This window comes from Balaenoptera physalus, assembly GCF_965194825.1.
Source record: "Balaenoptera physalus genome assembly, chromosome: 17".
NCBI classification, from domain to species: Eukaryota; Metazoa; Chordata; class Mammalia; order Artiodactyla; family Balaenopteridae; genus Balaenoptera; species Balaenoptera physalus.
The window spans coordinates 64,276,819-64,298,828 of NC_138895.1; the positions used below are offsets into that span (position 1 = coordinate 64,276,819).

At 38.6% G+C, this 22,010-nt stretch overlaps 1 protein-coding gene across 1 annotated transcript in view; it reads left to right on the forward strand.

Moving 5' to 3' along the window:
• The first annotated feature begins 2,969 nt into the window (after positions 1-2,969).
• The window catches only part of SLC30A8 (solute carrier family 30 member 8), a 45,445-nt gene continuing 26,404 nt past the window's right edge, over positions 2,970-22,010 (forward strand). The window contains exons 1-2 of the mRNA XM_082433294.1: positions 2,970-10,475; positions 21,715-21,914. Coding sequence (XP_082289420.1) covers positions 10,405-10,475; positions 21,715-21,914 — 271 coding nt within the window. The 5' untranslated portion in view covers positions 2,970-10,404. The remainder of the gene's footprint in view (positions 10,476-21,714; positions 21,915-22,010) is intronic.

The following is a 22,010-nucleotide window of genomic DNA, read 5'->3' on the forward strand; positions in this document are numbered from 1 at the left end:
ACAGGTTAAGAAATGTTATGATAACCCAGCTACTGAGGAGATACACAAGTCTACATGAGTGCAAAAGGTTTACTCTGAATCACTAGTAAGTACATTACTCTGAATGTAGTTCTTACTAGTATCTTCTATCCACCCATCCATCCAATCATCCATTCAATCAATCATTCCTTCATTTATTGATTTCTAAAAATTGTATTATTCAGCCATGATATACCAGATGCTGTGTACCAAGAACTGGGGATACAACAGTGTGAAACAGCAAGGCCCCTTCCCCCAAAAGCTTACATTCTTATAGGAATAGATGAGGCCAGAAACAAAAAACAAAGAAGGTAACACAGATAGTGATAAGGGCTCTGAAGGGAATGAAGAGTGCACTGTGGAGGAGAGAAACTGGATATGGCTGAGACCCCACTGTTTTTTCACAAAAAGATCTGAGAAGGACCCTCTGAGGAGGGGATATCTGAGCTGAGACCCTCAAGATGAGAAGGTGGCATCCACATTCATGGCCAGAAGGAGGAGTGTCCCAAGAAGAGGATGCAGTATCGGGGAGGTGTCTAACAGGGCCAATTCCAGGTAATGGAAGCTTCTCTTTTAAGTGCCTATTTAAAAAACCAGGTACCTAGTTCAGTGGAAATGATCCACAATCAATACCACACCATGCTGCTTTCTAGAAGAGAGGTCACTGGACTACTCCTCTGGTTTCTGTTGATTACATTAAGGCCAGTATTACATCTTCAGGTGTTCATTTTAGATAACTCTCAAGTCTATTTATTGTATGTACCACATTTATTTTTGAAACTTAGGAGAAAGGAGTCTCATGTGGAAGTTCTTGGGGAAAATGATGGGCAAGTCACACTTCTAATTAGTCTTTTCACATTACTTAATGTCTTATTTAAATTACTGTTTTTTGGTATCCTTCCCATTTCCTCTCATCTACTGAATAATAATTTGCTGAGTGTTTGTAAACACTATGCTGAAGAGTAGTAACTGAAATTCTCCATAAAAGAGATGTGCAATGTAGAGTGACAAGGATAATTTGGCCCTTAGGGTGTTGGAAGAGATATTATATCTTGTGCACTGCCATTACTTCCGCAATAAGACTAAGCCAGACGAGATTCACCTTCTTGTGACATTTCCCTGAAAGACAGGAAAATATCTGGACTCATATGACAAAGTAAACGTTTCATTTTAAGTTGTCTAACTCTTCAGAACAATGTTATAAGTGTCAGTGTCTGTAATTTCAGGCTCTAGAGAGTGAGATTTTCTTTGAAAGCCCTGAGCAACTGTAAGATAACGCATGATGTGTGATACTGTTTTTGACTGACAGAGCCAGATCTGATAATCCAAGGGGCTAAGATAGGAGTTCTAATTTTTAATGTTGGCTAGGAAAGTGACTGGGGCTGGTGATATTCACTTTAATATTCACTCTGTTCAGGTTCTGTGAACAAATGCTATATATATTCTTCAAGTATAAATATGTTGGCAGTCCTGGGACATGTTTGCTGGTTTGTGATGACCTATAGTATGTCAGCCAGTACTGTACCGAATGGATTGCTTTGCAAAGGCAGTTCTACCCTCGATTATACATTCTCAGAGAGCAGTAATTTGTCTGTATAATTCACTAGAGCTTAGGATAAGCTTGGAGCTTAGCTATTAGCAGCAGGAATTTCATCAAGGCTTGGGAGGAAGGGGAGGATGAGATGGATGGCAAATGTTGGGTTGAACAAAAAGCTGAGGTATCTCCGAGGGCTTCTTGCTTTCTTCTTTAACTTTCCTCCCAACGAAAAGCAACTGCTGGGAATTTTAGCCTGTTCAATTTGCTGGTAAACAAGACATGAGGTGGGACCTGGACCTGGACTTGCTGACTTGTGGAGGTCGTGGGACAGGAGCCACAACCATCAAATCATCTTGGTCCAGAAGGTGGTGGACAGGCCTGGGAGTCTCCCGGCAAGAGCAGAAGGAAAGAAAAGACCTTTATTTTGATGCTACCTTAGGATTCACCAGACAGCAACCTCATAAAAATAGGGCAAATTTGGTGGATAAAGGTGTGTGTGAAAGAGTGTTTAGGTCAGTGAAACTACTGTGTATGTTACTATAAGAGTGGACACATGTCATTATACATCTGTCCAAACCCAGAGAACATACAACACCAAGAGCGAGCCCTAATGGAAACTATGGACTTTGGGTGTACTACAGATGTATCACTCCGGTGGGGATGTTGATAATGGGGGAGGCTACAGGTATGTGGGAGCAGGGGGTATATGGGAAATCTGTACCTTCCACTCAATTTCTCTGTGAACCTAAAACTGATGTAAAAAAGAAAGTCTATTAATAATTAAGAAATGACACGTAAATAATTAACTGCTGACAGGCTTATAAGTCATTCCTAAAATACACATTAAGTTGGACTGTAAAAAAAAGTTCGTGTATGTCTGCCCATAAATGCACAAAGAATTCCATGAAGATATTCAGGATATTCTTAAAAATGGTTTAGTCCCTGTATCTTAAGCCTAGGATCTTAGGTAGGAGGACTTACTGTCCATGTCTACCTTCTTAAATTTTAAAGCTATTTTGCTGTGGATATATGTTACTTTTTAAATTAAAAATAGGCTAAAATTTTTATGTAGGTGATATTTACCTTAAGGTATGTTTCTTTGATTTTTTTTACGTAAACGACTTCTCAATATTTAATGTGAGTATTCAACAATATTAAATACTTCGGAAGTGCTTTTTTTATCTCTGAAAGAGGAAGGGGATTATTTTTACTCAGAAGAGTCTTCTGAAGTAGCTGAGTACTGTCATTCAGCATTTTCTGGTTAGGAAATTGGGGCAGAAAGAAGCAAACGTATTCACTGACGCACTGAAAATCTGTAAAAAGGACAGAATTAGAACTCGCAGCAGCCAAATCACAAACTGGGCGCATTCAGCATGACAGCGTGGTCAGTGCAGCAGCAGCGTCAGTTAAAAATGGGTGGCTAGGCTGGATCCAGGTGTCAAATAAGCCAGCCCTGAGGAGCAATATCCTCAGAGAAGAGTTCAACACAGGGGAAGTATACCATGCTGTCTAAGCCATTAGGTAGAAATTAAATAATTGCATCTTCCGAGCAAAGAGTTTGAATTAGTAGCAAATGACCATGTGGATTAGAGTGGAATGCCTGAGGCCTGTAATCTGGCCAGCCAATAGTGGAAAGGGTATATTTGAACAGACAATGAATCCAGTGTGTTCAGATATTAGGTCTAACCAGTATACCTCAATCTAGTTGGGGGCCTGGTCTTTATTAAAAAGGAGAAATGACTATGTATTATAAAGCAGATTAAAAAGAACTATTCCTGATATATTTTGGATAGTAACCCTTTATTGGATATATCATTTGTAAATATCTTCTTCCATGTGGTAGGTTGTCTCTTTGTTTTGTTGATGGTTCCCTAGGCTGTGCAAAAGTTTTTTAGTTTGATATAGTCCCATTTGTTTATTTTTGCTTTTGTTTCCCTTGCCTGAGGAGACATAGCTAGAAAGATATTGCTAAGACATGTCAAAGAGCGTACTGTCTGTGCTTTCTTCTAGGAGTTTTATGGTTTCAGGTCTTACTGTAGCATTGTTTACAATAGCTAGGATATGGAAATAACCTAAGTGCTCATCAGTGGATGAATGGATAAAAAGGATGTGGTACATGTACACAATGGAATACTACTCAGCCATAAAAAGATGAAATCTTGCCATTTGTGACAACATGGATGGAAATAAGGGAAATAAGTCAGATGGAGAAAGAAAAATATTATATGATTTCACTTTATATGGCATATAAAAAACAAGCAAACAAACAAATGAACAAACCAAACAAAAGCAAACATGTAAATACAGAGAACAGAGTATTGATTACCAGAAGGAAAAGGGGGCAAGGGGAGGACGGAATGGATAAACGGGAATCAACTATATGGTGCTGAATGGAAACTAAATTTTTGGTGGTAAGCATGCTGTAGGGTATACAGAAATAAAAATATAATATTGTACACATAAAACTATATAATGTTTAAACCAATGTTACGTCAATGAAAAATAAATTAAAAAAAGAACTATCCCCCATCTGCTGACAGCAACATCCATAATAACAATGATTCTAAGAAGTGATGGAGAATTAGTACTCATTGGGACATTACATTAATCATAGAATGGATTTCTCCTTCTGCTTCTTTCAACTGAAAATGGCCAAGGGGCATCTGAGTTTATTATTTACCAGCTTTCTCGGAAACTAACTTGTGACTAGGAAATGCAGGTTATGACAAATCCCATTCTAGCGAACTTGTATCAAAAACTGTTCATACTGTTTTGTCATGTTGATTCTTGTTGCATAAATAATATTTAAAATATAGGAGGACACTGATTGCCATTGTCTGTGTCTTGGGTATCATTTTTGTAGCAGTTTAATCTGAATGTTTATAATGTTTAAAATGAAATGCTTATTCAGTGAATGATGAAGTATCACAATTCTGGTGAAGACTCAGAAAAATCTTAGTTTCAGATTCTGAAGGGTAAAGGGGAATATTAGGCACATAAAAAATCTGTTGCCAAATATAATATTTTCAATGATGTGTTATGTGTTAGCTTGTTATAATTAAACATTTTTCTTCTCTTTCAGAGTTAGCTGACTGTGAAGGAAATGGAAATTCCCATCTTTTTCTCACTGACCAATATCTGGGTGACTGAGAGTCTTGGGGTGCAAAAGGTAATATGATGCCTCACTCGTCTTACTGGATGCAAATTCAAAGAACTCATCCCCTGGCGGTGGTGGTGAAATTTGCTACAGTTGGATTAGCAGCATTTAAAAATGTGGACTCACTGGGTGCAAATTCACTGATACCGAAAGAAGAGGTGAGTTAGTTGTGATGTCTTGTGGTTGTGCTTCCAAGCAGAAAGCCCTGCTGCCGTCCTCTGATGCCCTTTGGCTTTGACATAAAAAGTGATGGCCCAGCCTTTCAGAGGAAAGCTTCGAGGCAGCTTTTGTCTCATCTCCTGGGCTATCTCCTGAGAGGCAGGCTTGTCAGCTTCGAGTCAAATAAATCCAGGCTTTGAGATTCGGAGGAGAAGATGAGCTATGCCTTTGCTCTCTTGGCAGTCATCTGGGGACTTGCTGTGAAAATCCTTTGCCTAAGATGAATCATCAGCCCCTCAAGACTTTCACTAAAGGACAGGAAACTGTACTCATGAAAATTAAATGGTGGCATTCCAGATAATGACAAGAGGGTGCTCTCTCTCTCTCTTTTATTTTTATTTTTTTATTTTTATTTTTTAGTAATCATTTATTTATTTATCTTTATATTTATTTTTGGCTGTGTTGGGTCTTCGTTTCTGTGCGAGGGCTTTCTCCAGTTGCGGCGAGCGGGGGCCACTCTTCATCGCGGTGCGCGGGCCTCTCACTATCGCGGCCCCTCTTGTTGCGGGGCACAGGCTCCAGACGCGCAGGCTCAGTAGTTGTGGCTCACGGGCCCAGCCGCTCCGCAGCATGTGGGATCCTCCCAGACCGGGGCTCGAACCCGTGTCCCCTGCATTGGCAGGCAGATTCTCAACCACTGCGCCACCAGGGAAGCCCTCTCTCTTTTAAATTCAGGAATTCAGTGCTTTGGTTTTCAGTGATGCTCTGTGCATTTATAGATCAAGGAGCTGGAATATTAGGAAGCGTGTTTTTGTCTGCCTTTCTTATTCCAATGCCTTAAAATCATGGCTTAGGTCCTTGGAACCTTTTCTTGCTTGCCAATGTAAATAAAATAAAGAAGAGAGACACGTACTGTGGTGAGAATATGAAGTCAGCAGAAAACTGCTTTGGAGTTTGCAAGACACAGTCAACTATATCTAGCTCAGAAGGTGCATTTAAGGGTTAATTAGCTTAAGTTGCAGAATATTTGGAAAAGGAAGCATGAGGCATGGAGACTAATCAATAAAATATACACTTCGTAAACATTTTAACCACCTAGCCCCAATATTTCTCCCCACCAAAACACTGTTTATTTTTATATTATTTATTTGCATCTATCAGCCTTAATAAAATATTTCTTTTATTGTTTTAGTATCGATATTTTATCAAGTCTTTCTTTTCTCAACAAATACAAGCTGTATTTGCACTGGAACATTTCTATAGCTCAATCTCTTTAAAAATAAAAATGCCCCCCCCCCCCGCAAAAAAAAGAGTTAGTGCCCATTTATCAAGAAGAAAATAAAACTCAGATGGCTTGCAGTCCATTTTCAAGTAAAGTATGAAATATCAGGAGATGGTTTGTTTTATACATGTTCACTTTAGATTAAAATAAAATTTTCATAATGTTCTTTAAAATACAATCCAATTAAATTTCCAGTGTCTTTGTTTACAAGTTCCTAGGTGGAACTTTTGAAAAGCTCATACTGTAGTAATAACCATAAAGCCACCTTGCTAAGAAAATGTTACCCAACTTAGAAATAATGTCTTTATAGTCTGTGTGGGAATACGTAAGTCCAAAATCTTTAGTAGGTGATTATACTGATTGAATCTGCATTTTCTCTCCTGTTGTGTCCTCTTTATTGAGGACACATTCTGAATGGCACTCTACTACCAAGTGGGGAGCATAAGGCAGGCACAAATCTATTGTTTGAGAAAGTTGAGCCCTGAGAATTTGAGGCAGCTACTCAAAGTCATACAGCTGACGGCGGGTTCAAGTTCCCAGGTCTTGTTTTCAGAAACCTCTACTTCCATTCCTTGAGTAATTCTTAGCCTCTACTAAGGCTGGGGTCAATTTCTCAGGGACAGCCAAGGTATTATACTTAGACATGGCCAAGTACATAGCAACTCACATCTAGATAAAATTGGTTACATGGCAGATACTACGCTGAGAACTTTTATACACAATATCTCTTCTACTCTTCACAAGAAGTCTGTAAGATGGATTCTATTAATGTCCCCATTTTACAGATGAGAAATTGAAAACAACAGAGGTCAGGCAACTTGTTCAAGGTCATATATGTAAGAAAATGGCCAAACCAGAAACTGAAACTAAGTCTGTCTGTACATTTGAAAGTCCATACATTAAACCACTTCACTCCATGGCCTCTACACATAAACAAGAAAGATACAAACAGGATGAGAATCCACACTTATTACTTAAAACAAGCACATTTTCAAATGTCTTTTGAAGGAATAGTCATATGCAAACAATGACAAGATGAAGTATTCCTGAAATATGAGTTTAAATTTTGGGAATGCAAATACTGAGAACTCAGTACTTTAGTGTGTAGGGATGATTACAATGGTTCTGCATAAATACACACATCCTTTCTTCAAGTGAAATAGCAAACTATGTGTAAGACATGTGTGTAAATTATTTTTGCACACGTATTAGCTACCACTTGTAAAATCCTATTAAGAAATTGTTGTCGACAATAGTCAGCACTGGGGAGCAGAACGAGATCTTTGGTTGTGTCAGTTATGTTCTTGTGGCTGACAGAATATTTATTCCCAGAGTTAACTATTATAAATTGTGTTGCCCCTTCAGTTGCTACAAGCTTGTGATGGAGAGTGGGCAGAGAGGACAACCTGTAATTCAGGACGGTTTGGAAGCTGGTTGCCTAGGAAACTGGGATGAGCAGCAAATGCCCACCAAAACTGACTTGTCAACAAGATAGGGGATTTTCTTTTTTGATCTGCATTGCTTTCTGAATACATATTTTGTGACTCATGTGGAGTCTGATTTGGGCCAGTAGCCCTTGGTGGGCTGTGTATGCCAAAGTGGGCCAAAGGTTAGTCAGGGAGGATGGGTAATTTTTCATAAACATTGTGCTGACAAAATACTGGGGGGAAAGGACATGATGGTGCAGATAAAAAGGGGTTTATAAGATAAGCTAATCAACAGATGAGTATCTTACATAACATAACATGCTTACAATTCTTATCGTAACTTTACATTTAAATTTGTAGTAGCAAAACTTACTTTTCTTTAACATAAAAGTTTTATTTGTTGTAATCCACTGTTCCCTGCTCTTACACCAGAAGCTTTGATTTATAGTAAAGTAGTTATCTCCAAAGGTAGCACTTGGAAATTCACAAAGCTTTGAGGAAAATAGTACCTAATTTCCCTATAGTTTTAAAGCATGCACACTTAATTTTTTATTTTTAAATGTATCACACATGTACACATATACATTTTATAAGTATGTATACATGTGTGTATATATATTTAAGTAGAATCATATGAAATTGCTGATTTTAGACTATATTGGGTCTACAAAAATGGCAATTTTATACATATATATACTTCAACTTATAAACAGGAGAGATCATAGAATACATTTTTTTTCTTGTCCTTTTTTGCTTGGGTTCCCATTTCCTCTTTTCCCATCTCCACCTTACCCTGTCTATATCAGCCCTACCCTGCCCTTCTCATATATCCTCACTCTATCCTCGTCTCACTAACAATTCACATTAACAAACTATCAATAGTATATATCTTCATAGTTATAGAATCATAAACATATGTGCAGCTATATATGGGCTAGCGACCAAACTTGTGGTGTGGAACCTCAAACTTCCAGATTGCTTTTCCCCTGTTGAAATCTATAGCCAAATATTCTCTTTCCTGCATTTAAATAATACTTATCTCCTCTGCTTTGCACTAATCTTTAATGGATTTCAGCCTGATTTTACGTAGTTTCTTCACTTTTTGACACTCATTCACTCGAATTCTTTTTCTCTTATTATGTGCTAGAAACTACTCACAATTGATTCAAGCTGTAAAGTATAGCAACACGTCACACGATAGATTAGTAATTCTTTTCTGGTTTCTTACTTTTGCCTCCACAGAACAGCCTATTATTTTGCAAAGTTAAGAGTAAGAATATAAGAGAAGGAAATACTTTACTAGACCCAGAATTTCTCCTGCAAAGAAAAATGGCCTCCCAGAGCCATTTCTCCAGTTTCCATCTGTCAGAGCAAAGTTAATGACCAGGTAGGCAATAGGCCCATATGAAAAGACCTAAGAATTTATGTTCCAGAGGAGAGAGTTTGAAATGTTAAAATCGATAAGAGGTACAGCTTCACGATGGATGTGATAGAAGACCTGGTGTTCTCACGCTCAGCCAAAGGTGACTTCTCCCCTCACTGCCTACAGCCATTGCCATTGAACCCCACTTTCCTTCCAGGAGACAATATTTATTCTACTAGGTCATTGTGGGTGATCTCTGCTCAGCAGTACGGGCAGATTTCCAAGATGCTGGGCCACTGGGCTACTCCAGGACTACACCACTCTGAGTGCTCTCCCTAGGGAGTTAGTGTCAACAGATGAAGAAGGAAATGAGGACTCAGAGGTGGAGGGTCTACGCCCTCTTCTCCTCTCTGCACTCGCCTGCCCCTGCATGCATCTCTATAGGTCTTGGATGCTCTTTGGCCCACATGTAAATGCCTGCTGTGTGTCGAGGCTGTTGTCCTTGGACTACAGTCCTTTCTCTTATTTGGAAAGGAAAGTTCTTTGTAATGAAATAAAATTCATAGGAGTCTGGGGGTTGAAGGTCTCTTGGGATCAACTCAGAAGAGCCCATTTCTAAGAGTTGTGATGGGTTTGCCTGGTAGGGGTTCCTTGGGCTGGTCTTTTGTCCTCAGCAGAGGGTACCCTGGCCAGGGAGAACACAGCTCATTCTGGTTCTTTTGTGCTTGAGGGCTCTTATTTATTTAGAAGCCGAGACTGCCCTTCTCCTGTCTGTCAAAAGGGTTTCAAAGCTGCTGCACCAGAAACTGTTTCAGATTAGAGACTTCAGTAACTAATGATCCATGTCCTCTCTTCAGTAGTGAAACCCCCGAATGGTCCAGGAGAAGAGAAGTAAATCTTGACAGCTGCTTAGAGGGCATTTTAGAACTAAATCCTAGGAGAAATGCTTTTAGGTTCAGAGACCTCCCCACCCACTGCCAAAAAAAAAAAAAAAATAAGGGAGGGAAAAAATATTAGTGTACAGAAAGGCAGCTGTTTGAGCTCGCCCAGGTGTGGTCTGAAGACCAAACCCCTACATCAGCAATTAGCGGGTAACCCTTGAGCTCCTCCGCCTCCTAGACAGCACAGTGGAATCAGATGGCGTGGGAAGCGCGCGCGCGCGTACACACACATGTCATGTGATCCTACCTGCAGGAAGGTAGTTCCTGTGGGTGAGAGAATGAAGCCAGGTAACATTCCAAACAGACCGTAGTTTTAGCAGATCTATCAAGAACATTGACGTGGGAGGCTTGTTAATGTAATCCCAGAAGCCTTTTCATTTTTTCTTTGGAAAGTGTGTGAATAATCGTAATGCTGTTTTGCTTCCAAAACTGGACAGTGAGTTAAAGAGCAGCAGCCGTCGTCACAGTAACAGCACCACCATCACCACCACCAACACCAAAATCTTCTATCCTGGCCACCATGGAGTTTCTTGAAAGAACTTATCTTGTGAATGACAAAGCCACCAAGATGTACGCCTTCACACTAGACAGGTAACAGACATCTGATGCTGCTTCACAATTCTCTGTGTCTTGAGTATTCACTAAGTCCCTAGAGCCTACTGCTTCAGAATTGGAAACTTTTGCTGTTGCAACTTGGGGGCGTTTTGTAAAATTTTATAAACTGTTGGCCAACTTATATAATTCTTATCCTGAAAAAGGCAATACTCTGTATAGTTGATTTGCTTCCTTAAATATCCTGAGTGTACGAAGGACATATTTTATTAGTATATTTTTCATCTGTAGATTTTCTTCTAAAAAACAGACATACACAGTCTGATGTGTTTCCCTTTCTTTTCCTCAATTATTCACACTTTTAAGATAGATAGTAAATTTTATTAAATTATATTTAGAAAGAATTAAGGCTTTTCAACTATGTGCAAATTGTGGTCACACTGATCTTAAGTTAATTGCTATTTTCTTAAGTATATAATATCATTATCACATATACACACCTACAATAAATATAGCTGAGCTTAATGTTCTACATAGCTCTAGTTCTTTTTACTATCTCCTACAGTGCCATGTGCAATATATTCATTCATTTCCCCCTTATTTAACAGTAATTGATTGAACATGTGTATATATACTGGAGACTAAAATATTCCTAATCCTATATCTCTGTCCTCTTGAAAGCCTGAGTCTAATGTGGAATGCATATAAGAAACAGGCAATTACAAAATAGCATGTGTGTTATTCTGGGGGTATACAGTAAGAATACCTCAAGGGAACCTAGGTCTTTGCTGGACTTTGGGAGTCAGAGAAAGCTTTTCAGAAGTGATAGGCTGAGAACTGAAAAAATAAAAAGGAGTTAGAATAGGGTTAGGGAAACCCTACATAGGAAGTAGCATTAGGAAAGTTTTCCTGACGGAGATAATTTCCTGGTAAAGACAGAGACAAATAAGAATGAGACTTTGGTGCATCTGGGGAATTCAATCCAAGTGGGGAGCAAAGAGAAACACACTCAGAATACATAGATAAATGAATGAGAATCTGAAATAAATTCATGTTAGAAGCAGAATTTAAGAGAATACTTACCCATTAATAAAATGTGTAATGTTTTTGTGTGTTTCATGAAAACAAATTAATATTCCAAAGAGTAGCGGCATTGTGTTTGACAGCATCGAATGTTTAAGCAACTGCAAAAGAAGTTTTTCTTAGGATATTTATAACTTTGCTTTAAAAATACATATGACAAAGAGTCTAGCACATCTATTACCTCACACTGTAAGAACTATTTTTCTAAGAAAATAATATTAGATGTGATTTATTGACATAAACGCCATAGCCTCACGTTAGGTCAGGCAGAAATTTTGAACAACAAATTGTTAACACTGTGGACACTATTAATAGAGCATCTCTACATTATTAAAATAGCAGTAGTTCCCTTCTCATGAAACTAGACCATTAGCACTCTGTTATGCAAATAAAGCCAACTGTTTATGGTTATAGGGTCTCATTCACCTCATGAACTGGTATGCTTTTCAGGATACGGTGATGATAAAAACTGTCAAACTCATTTTTATTTTCTTTCCAAAAAAAAACAATTGAACCTAGATGAGATTATTTATCCTGATCCCTCATTTCACCAGTTAGGAAAGTGAATTCCAGAGAGAATAAATGCCATTTTTAAGGTTGGATGTCTAATTATGGCAGAGTTGAGATGTGGACCATGCCTCCTGTTTGTGAATTTTGCTCCCCTCCCCCTCTCCTGCACACACACTTTCACCATGTGTCCTCCTGGGTCCTTAATCTCTTTCCTCCTGAGCTCATATGAACCTTGATCCCCTCACTAATTCACTTTTCCTCACCTCTCCCAATCTCCTTTCTCATATATTTTGTTCTATCTCTATTTCAGAGGTAACTTTGTCCCCTGAAGGTCCTTCTCTTTTCTCCTTCCTTCTCTTTTTTTCTACTTATCATCAGCTTTCTATTTAAGTTGTTATCATCTGTTAAGAAACTTATATAGAAGGAATATGTATTCTCTAATTACACAACAAGAGTGCTTCAGTTATCTATTGTTGTGCAAGAAACTACCCCCAAAATGTAGTGGCTTCAACAACAATCATTTTATTAATCACAGTTCTCGCTCCATGTGGAGTTATCGAGGTTTGCTTGTGAGGCTGCATTCTGCTGGTGTCTGGGATGTGCTAGAAGGTCAAGGATGGCTTCACTTACTTGTCTGGGGTCTTTGTGTTAGCTTTGACTGGTCTTCTTTCTCCTTCCCATGGCTTCTCTCTCTGTGTGGTGTCTCATTTTATCAGATTAGCTTAGACTTTTTTATATGGCAGTTCAGGGGAGCAAGAGAGCAGCAGTGGAAGGTGACAGGTGTCAGACAGCCTAAGACCAGAACTGGCACAGCACCATTTTTACCACATTTGATGGGTTAAAGCAAGTCCCAAGTCTGAGATTCAAGGGGTGGCACAGTGGATTCCATCTCTTGCTGGCATGTGCATATAAGATGACAGGAATTGTTGGACATAATTTTAGAGACATTTTACCACAGGAAGTAGTAATATTAGGCCCTGTAGGTATTATTGTGTAATCTCTCCCCCACCAATCCCTCCAATTCTCTTTCCAGTGATGTGATTCCCTATGCTTGGGCTCATGGTAGCAAAGAGATAGTTGTATAAAGTTGACCTACATACTCAATATGGTTTTCTTGGTACTGGAAACAAGCTTTTCTTTTTCCCAAGTTGTATATTAAAGAAGTGCAGGGAATGTGAGGGCAGGGCCAGATGGTAGGGACAAAGTACTGGAATCTTTTCAATGTGAAGCCTTAAAGTGTGTGTGTGTGTGTGTGTGTGTGTGTGTGTGTATGTGTGTGTTTGGGATGGCAGGACTTCTGGAATGGTGGTGTAAGTAGCTCAATGGACCTCCTTCCCCAGTGAAACATTTTTACCATTTTACTGGTAAAAATAATATTAAAAAAACTCCAACAGTTTAGTCTCTGGAAATTGTCTTAAGGGCATACAGCAAACTGAGATTTATTCAAGAAAATCTACTAAATCTCAGTAAAAAAAAAAAGAGTCTGTGGCATTTGAGCCATGATCTGCCCCACTAACCTCTTTCCCCTCCAAGCTTGTTGTGATGGAGGTTCTACTCTGGTTGGATGTGGCCAAAAGACAGGGATCTCTCTCTCCCAGCTTCTATAGTAAAATATTACAGACTGGGTAGCTTAAACAACAGAAATTTATTTTTGCTCCCAGCTTCCAACTGGGGCTACAGTTCACCCCTAGAGCAAAGGGCTGCTGGAATCTCTAATGGCCCCAGCTCCATATTATAGAACCTGTATTCAATGCAGACATGGCCAAGAGGACTGGGGCCCTCTTCCTTCACCCAATCCCTGCTCACGGTCCAGGAGCAGCAAGCTCCTGAACACCCTGCCCTGGCTCACACACAGGGTGAGGTTCTTCACCACCCACTTATGGAGCAGAGGTGGCACTCCAGGATAAGTGGGTCACTCTTCCTTCTCTCAGTTCTGGGGCAGTGATGCAGAGGTTCTGCCCATGGGAGAATCAGGCTATAAGAACAGAGAGCTATGCATCTTTCCCTTAGAGGACTGATGATACATCAGCTAAAAGTTTATTTGGAACAGAACATGGGATATTTCAAGCATAAGGGCACTGTCAAAAACAATGAGGATTTTGCTGTTGAGCAATCAAGAGCAGGCTGGTTGCTTCATCAGAGCAACAAGCTAAATGGTAGACCAGTTAGAAGTTTAACAGAAACAGCTAGGGAAAGACAGGTAAAATGAGCCCTCCTGGAGTTGGCACAAGCCACAAAGATTAGCCTCAAATACTATCCCTGTAAGGAGGCTCTTATGGACTGAACGTTTTTGTCATTCCACAATTCATATACTAAAACCCTAGCTCCCATGTGACTATATTGGAAACAGGACCTTTAAGATGATTAAGGTTAAATGAGGTAATTAGGGTGAAGTCCTGATAGACAGAACTGCTATCTTTATAAAAGAGGAAGGGATACCAGAGATCTCTCTCTTTCTACCATGTGAGAACATAGCAAGAAGACAGCCATCTACAAGCCAGGACCACCAAAACCAGAAACCAAATTTTCCAGCACCTTAATAATGGATTTCTAGCCTCTAGAACTATGAAAAAATAAATTTCTGTTGTTCAAGCTACCAAGTCTGTAGTATTTTACTATAGAAGCTAGAGTAGACTAATACATGGCCCAACTTTAATTGGATAATATTGTAATTTATGCCTCAGGATACCGTTGAAAACATTAGAGCAATCAGCAAGTGATTAAGGAGGACAAGAGCTGAGTGTGATACCAACACAGGCAGAGCAGCCAGAAGCTTAACAGTGATAGCATGGAAAAAGACAGTCAAAGCAAACATGATGAAAATGATCACCATCCCTGGGAAAGGGGGTAGGGGGAGGTAAGGATAACTGTGCACATGTCCAAGGCTGCACTCTCTGAGGAATGGCAATAGAGGCTACACAGCAGGGAAGGTCAAAGAAAATACTCCACTGAACTAGACAAGCCAATTCACTAACCAAATAAAAAAGCAAACAAGTAAGCAGCAACAATAACAAGCCCCCTGGGGATCAGTATTCAGAATTGCTACAATATATTACCTAAAACATCCAGTTTCCAGAAAAATATGACAACCTATGCAAAGGAACAGGAAAGGATAACCTATAAACAGTAAAAAGAGCAGGTAATAGAAACTGCCTTTGAAAGGGCCCCCATGTTGAACTTAGCATTCAAAGAGATAAAGCAGCTATTATAAATATGTTCAAAGAATTAAAGAAAATCATGTTTAAAGAATTAAAGAAAGGCAGGATGACAATGTCTCACCACATAGAGAATATCAGTAATAATAGATAGAAATTATAAAAAAGAACCAAATTCTGAAGTTGAAAAGTACAATAAATGGAACAAAGGGACTCAGCAGTAGATATGAGCTGGCAGAAGAAAGAATCAGTGACTGTGAAAACAGGTCAATAGTTATGCAACATAAAGTACAGAGAGAAAAAGGAATGAATAAAAATTAACAGAGCCTCAGAGAAATGTGGTACATAGTTAAAGGTCCTACCATATACATAATGGGAATACCAGAAAGAGAGGAGGCAGAAAAGGAGCAGAAAAACATTCAAAGGAACAAATTTCAAAATTTGGTGAAAATACTAATTTATACATCCATGATAGTCAACAAACTCTAAGAAGAATCAAGGCAAACAGATCTATACTCTGACACACACATCATAGTTAAAATATTGAAAGCAAAACACACAGAAAAATCTTGAAAGCAGTAAGAGGAAAAAAGACTCGTGAGCAAGAGTTTCTCAGTAAGATTAACAGCTGACTTCTATCAGAAACAAAGGAGGCTGGAAGGCAGTGGGACAGCATATTTAAAGTACTGGAAGAAAAAAACAAACCCTGCCAATCAATCAACTTTTATCCAACAGAACCATCTTTCTAAAATGAAGGTGAAATAAAGAAATTCCCAAATGAATAAAAATTGAGAGAACTTTTTGCTAGCAGATTCATTTTACAAGGAATAGTAAAGGAAATTCTTCAGGCTTAAAACAAATGACACCAGCCATTAACTGGAGTCAACACACAAAAAATCAAACAGCGTCAGTAAAGGTAATTATGTAGATAATTATAAAAGACAGTATATTTACTCTCTTTTTTTCCCTTAATTGATTTAAAGATAAATCACATAAAATAAAATGCATATAATCTTTGATGAAATGGAAAAATTCATAGAAAGATATCAGCTACCAAAGTCGAGAGGAAATAGAAATCTGAGTAGACCAATAACAAGTAAAGAGATTATATTAGCTTCACACAAAGAAAGCCCAGATGTCTCACTGATGACTTCTACCAAAGATGTAAAATAGAATATCAATTCTTCCAAAAAATAAGAGTGAACATTTTCCAACTTATTGTATGAGTTCAATATTCCACAGATAGAAAAATAGAAATGAAAACATACAATAGAAATGAAAACACACTTCCACAAAACCTTGTATACAAATTTTCAAAGCAGCATTATTCATAATAGCTGAAAAAATGTAAACAACCTAAACGTCCATCAGATGTATATCCATACAACTGAGTACTATCTGGAAATAAAAAGCAATAAAGTACTGACGTGCTGCTATTTGCTATAACATGGATGAACCTTGAAAACACTATACTAAGTGAAAGTAACCAGTCACAAAATCTACATAATGTATGATTCCATTTATAGAAAATGTCCACAACAGGCAAATTTATAAAGACAGAAATAAGATTAGCGATTTCCTGAGGTAGGATTGTGTGTAAGGAGACTGGGGATTTACTGGGGATGGAATTTCTTTTTGGGGTGATGAAAATGTTCTAAGTTAGATTGTGGTGATGGTTGTATGACTTTGTAAATATGCTAAAACCCATTAATTATATACATTAAATGGGTTTGTGGTATATGAATTATATTTTAATAAAGCTGTTTAAAAAAGGGGTGGAACATTGGATAGCTGGTCTGGGACAAGAAATTACACCTGTTAGGTGAACATTTCTATTCCCCACTCCCTCATAACATTTAATCAAATAAATGGTCTCCATATTTTGCTCACTATACTCTAGCCTTCCAAGCAACACCCAAAATGATCATTTTAGAAATATGAACCACATAATGTTACTTCCCTAGTCAAAACTTTCCAACTTCCTCCATTTACATTTTGAAGAAAATGAAACCCTTTACAATGGCCCACAGAGTTCTGCATGATCTGACTTCTGCCTACTTCTTTGACTTCATCCAATTTCACTCTCTCTTCATGCTACAGTGGCCACTGTGTAGTTTCCTTTCTATTCAAGACAAGCTTCTGAACAAGACAAGCTCTTTCCTGCCTTTGGGCTTTTGCACCAGCAACGCCCACTGCTTGTGATGTTCCTCCTTCATGTGGGTCTGCTCCTGGTTATCTTTTAAGTTACTGCTGAGATATCATCTACAGAGGTGCCTTCCCCTACCACTCTATTGCAGGTAGCCTCACCTTTCCTCTCCCAGTCACTGCCCATGATACTACACAGCCTCTGTTACTATCAGCTGGTTTGCTGTGTTCCCCTCTGCTAGGATATAAGCTTCTTAGGTCAAGAACTTTGCTTTTCTCAAAGGCATGGTATCATTAGCACCTCTGATGGTGCAGGCATGCAATACATTTGTTGAATGAATGAATACATGAAGTGTTGGAAACGCATGGCGGGACCTAAGATTTTATCTCCTCTCTCAACAGGAGGAGTGATTTAAGGCTCTTGGGAAAGGTAATGTGAAAGTATAAAAACAAAGTGATTTTATATAGTCAACATGTGAAGTAAGAGTGTGAAAAATATTACCAGCTCCACTTAAGAGATATAGAACCAAAGGGGTTTGACTTCTACCAACAGACAAAAATGCTTCTCCAAGATCAAAAATTAAAAAAGAAAATGTTTCTCCAAGATCACAAAATAAAGCTCCATTTTCTAATTCTTATTTTAAGAGATGAACTTTAAGTTCTAGGCTATTGACATCAACTTTTGTAATATTTCCCTATTTTTCTTCTCTGTTTCTCCCCGTTTTTTCTTTTTGATGCTACAGTAAGTTTCTCTGCTCTGGCCTATTGTTCCTACTCTTCAAAGTGGCAGCCATATTTGAATGTGTGGTGACCTCTGGTGATTTATTCTTTGAAAGTAAATTCACATTTCATATTTTGATGCATTCTAGCATTTGCTTTTTAGAACCTTCGTTTTAAAATTCTTCTTATAATTTGCATCACTTTTCAGATCAAGAGCCTGTACTGCATCTAGAGACACTTAGACCACTTTGCTCTTATGAGATGATGAGGAATATATTTTAACTTCAGTTTTTTAACTTCTTTTGGAATCACAGACCCTTTGGGGAGCCCAGCGAAGATGGTGGACTCCCACCTCCCCTCATAAAACACATACATACACACATGTGAACACACTGTATCCAGTTTCAGTCTTGTTCTGGATTTCTGGCTTAGTGCTTCAAGGAACAATCTCAGCTCAAAATGTATCCAACTTGGTTAATCTTAGGTCTAGGACAAGGTAGCAGCATTTAAAAGTAAAAATTGGCCAGGTTTCTTGCACTTTTCCTCTTGTGGCATTGCTCACAGGCTGTTCCCCTGGTGGAATTCCTGCCTTGGTCTGCCTCCTAAACTGTTCCAGGATAAGTTCTCTCTCAGTCACTCACCACCTGGTTTTCTTTGCCCACAAGATTCACGAAAAATAGAAAATAAAGTAAAGCTTCATGTGGCCAGAGTGGTCGTATGAACAAGGCCAGAATATTTGGTGACCCTGTCCTGCTCACACTGCCTTCTCAGCACAAGGAAAAAGGAAACCTCCACCACGTTTTCTTATTAGTTCTCTGGCTCCTCTGAGTCGATGACCATTGGTGACTAACACTACTACCTTATATATGTTGTTTATTATTAGTTCTTATTAGTTCTCTTATTATTAGTTATTAGTTCTTATTAGTTCTCTGGCTCCTCTTATTAGTTCTTATTATTTATTAGTTCTCTGGCTTATTAGTTCTCTGGCTCCTCTGAGTCGATGACCATTGGTGACTAACACTACTACCTTATATATGTTGTTTATTATCAGGGTATTGTATCACATTACAAAGGTGAAAATTTATAGGTATGAGTACTCTATGTGCCTCTTGCCAAATAGTTCTTATTCCAATATGAAGATTACTTGGAATTGCTCAAAATCCTGAGTGCTATTAACATCATCGGCAAAAACATTCTGAAGCCAATTTGGCAATATACATCAAAATCCTTAAAAATGCAGATACTCTTTTTTTAAAAATAAAATTACTTATTTATTTTTGGCTGCGTTGGGTCTTCGTTGCTGCACGCGGCCTTTCTCTAGTCGCGGCGAGCGGGGGCTACTCTTTGTTGCTGTGCGTGGGCTTCTCACTGCAGTGGCTTCTCTTGTTGCAGAGCACAGGCTCTAGGTGCTCGGGCTTCAGTAGTTGCGGCACGCGGGCTCAGTAGTTGTGGCTCACGGGCTTAGTTGCTCCGCGGCATGTGGGATCTTCCCGGACCAGGGCTCGAGCCCATGTCCTCTACATTGGCAGGCGGATTCTTAACCACTGCACCACCAGGGAAGCCCAAAATGTAGATATTCTTTAGCCAAGTAATTCCCCTTTCAGGATTGCATTTTAAGGAGATAATAATATATTTACCAAAGGATAACTATAAGGATATGAATCACAGTGGTGCCAAATAATTGGAAAAGAGTCAATTGTTCAATAATAGAAAATAGTTACTTATGTTGTGACATAGCTATACTAAATATAATGCTCTCTGAATGTTAAACTAATGATATAGAATATTTAATAAATTGAGAAAATGTTAACAATATATACAGCTAAAAATTAGGTTCCAAAGCTCTATCTTTGGTGGAATCCTATTGTGACACTGTCATTTCATCCACAATCTATTCCAGCCCATCCCCACTGAGTTGCAGTCATGTGATTTGGGTAGCATTTACCCCACTCTCAGCTCCAGGAGTCAGCGTTGTTGGGTTTAGCCAATCTTCTGGCTGTAACAAGGTCTAAGCCAATTAGCACATCCATAGTCCTCTGGCTACAGAGGCTGGCCAAATCAGCATGCAACTCAGGACCCCTGTTTTGCAGTTGGGAGAATGAACACTCCTTCTCGCTGTATAATAAAAAACAAGTACACAGTCCTGATTATCTTGGGCAACTATTCCACTACATGAGGAAAACCAGCCTGAGGTTGAAGAGTAGTTGAGAACTGCAGAGCAATGGATCTGGAGCTTTGATAAATCAGGCTGAAGCCTGATACTTCTAGATGTTTTCAGTTGCAGAACCAATAATTCCCATTTGTTAATTTACCTAGCATGAGCTTTGTTTTCTGTACTTGCTATCAAAAACATCCTAATTAATATGGACTCTAAGTAAAAACAGTAATTATTTATTACAAAGCTAAACAAAAAACTATCAATAATAGTTGTCTCTTGCTGGTAATTTATTAGTGATTTTTTTTCCCTCTGCTTTGTGCCTTTCTGTAATTCCAGGTTTTCTATAATGAATATGTATGTTATTTTATTCAGGAAAACCCCCCAAATATAAGGATAATTAGAATTGTAATAATAATCATCATTTAAGCCAAAACCATCAGATCTTTTTGTGGATGGTGATAAGACAAAGTAACTCTTCAAGTGGAGGAAAATAATTTATTTCCATTTTTATACCTTTCAAAGTCATGAATGTAAAGTTCTTACTCTAAGAACCTTATTAATGTCTTCTAATAAGTTTAATAAAAAATACAAATCTAATTAGTTCAAGATCATGGCATCAGTAAAAATTGGTTTTAGGTGTACCGACGTTCAGGTAGAGGGGCAGTGGGGGCATAGTGGAAAAAACACTAGGCTTGGAGTCCCAGCTCTCCCATTTCCTGGCTATTTGACCTCAGGCAATTACTTAACCTCTCTGAATCTTAATTACTTCAGGTAAGAAACTGTGGGTTGGACTAAATGTTATCTACAATCTTTGCATTTGTGAAATTCTGTATTTCTATAAATGGCTCTATATTTCTATAAATGCTTTATATTTGAATAGAACTGATAGGCATTGCCTGCTTTTGGAAGTATAAGTAGGTTTAACTCTCATTACAACTTTGATAGATTGGTAGAGATTTCTGCAAAGCTGTGTTAAGAAGGTTTCTGAGGGTTCATATGGAATCAGCAGGAAAAAGTGCTATGATCTATTAACAATGTTGTTGTGCAGAAGAAAGGGAGAGTGTTGCCATGCAATAGTGAGTGTCTGAATCACCAGGCTGACTCATACACACATTACTCGTTAATAATAATAACCTCATTACTGCTCCTTTTAAAATTTATAGCAGTGTCCAAAATGTTTTCAATGTGAAGTGACTGTGAAGGAAATGCACCAAAATGTATCTGCTTCCTTTCTCCTTTTCCTTTACTTTCTTTTAATCACTGGTAGTATAGACTGAATAAGAGCTTGCCTAAATAAAAGCAAAACTCTGTTTGTAGTTGAGAATTCAGAAGGAAATTTCTCACTTGTTCCTTACATTTGATATTTCTTGTAGAAGGAGCCATGAATTATAAGTTCCTAGCTAGTCAGCAAATGTCCTCATAGCAGTTCTGATAATGGGTAGGGCTGTCAGTGAGAGGTTTGTTGGCAACCATGTTCACTTCTTGCTTCTGTCAAACTCATCCTCAGCATGGAACTCCAGCAGAAACCCTTGAATAAAGATCAACGTCCTGGAGAGAAGCCAGAGGAGCCAGAGTCAGGAGCCATGTATCACTGCCACAGCAACTCCAAGGCCACAGAGAACAGGGCAAAGGAGCAAGTCTATGCCAAGTGGAAACTCTGTGCTGCTTCAGGAACATGCTTAGTTTTCATGATTGCAGAGGTCATTGGTGAGTATTTCTCAAGACTTCTCTGATTAAACAAGCAAACAAACAAAACCCTGCATCATTACAGGAGAGTTGCCTAAGTTCTTTTAAAAAAAGACT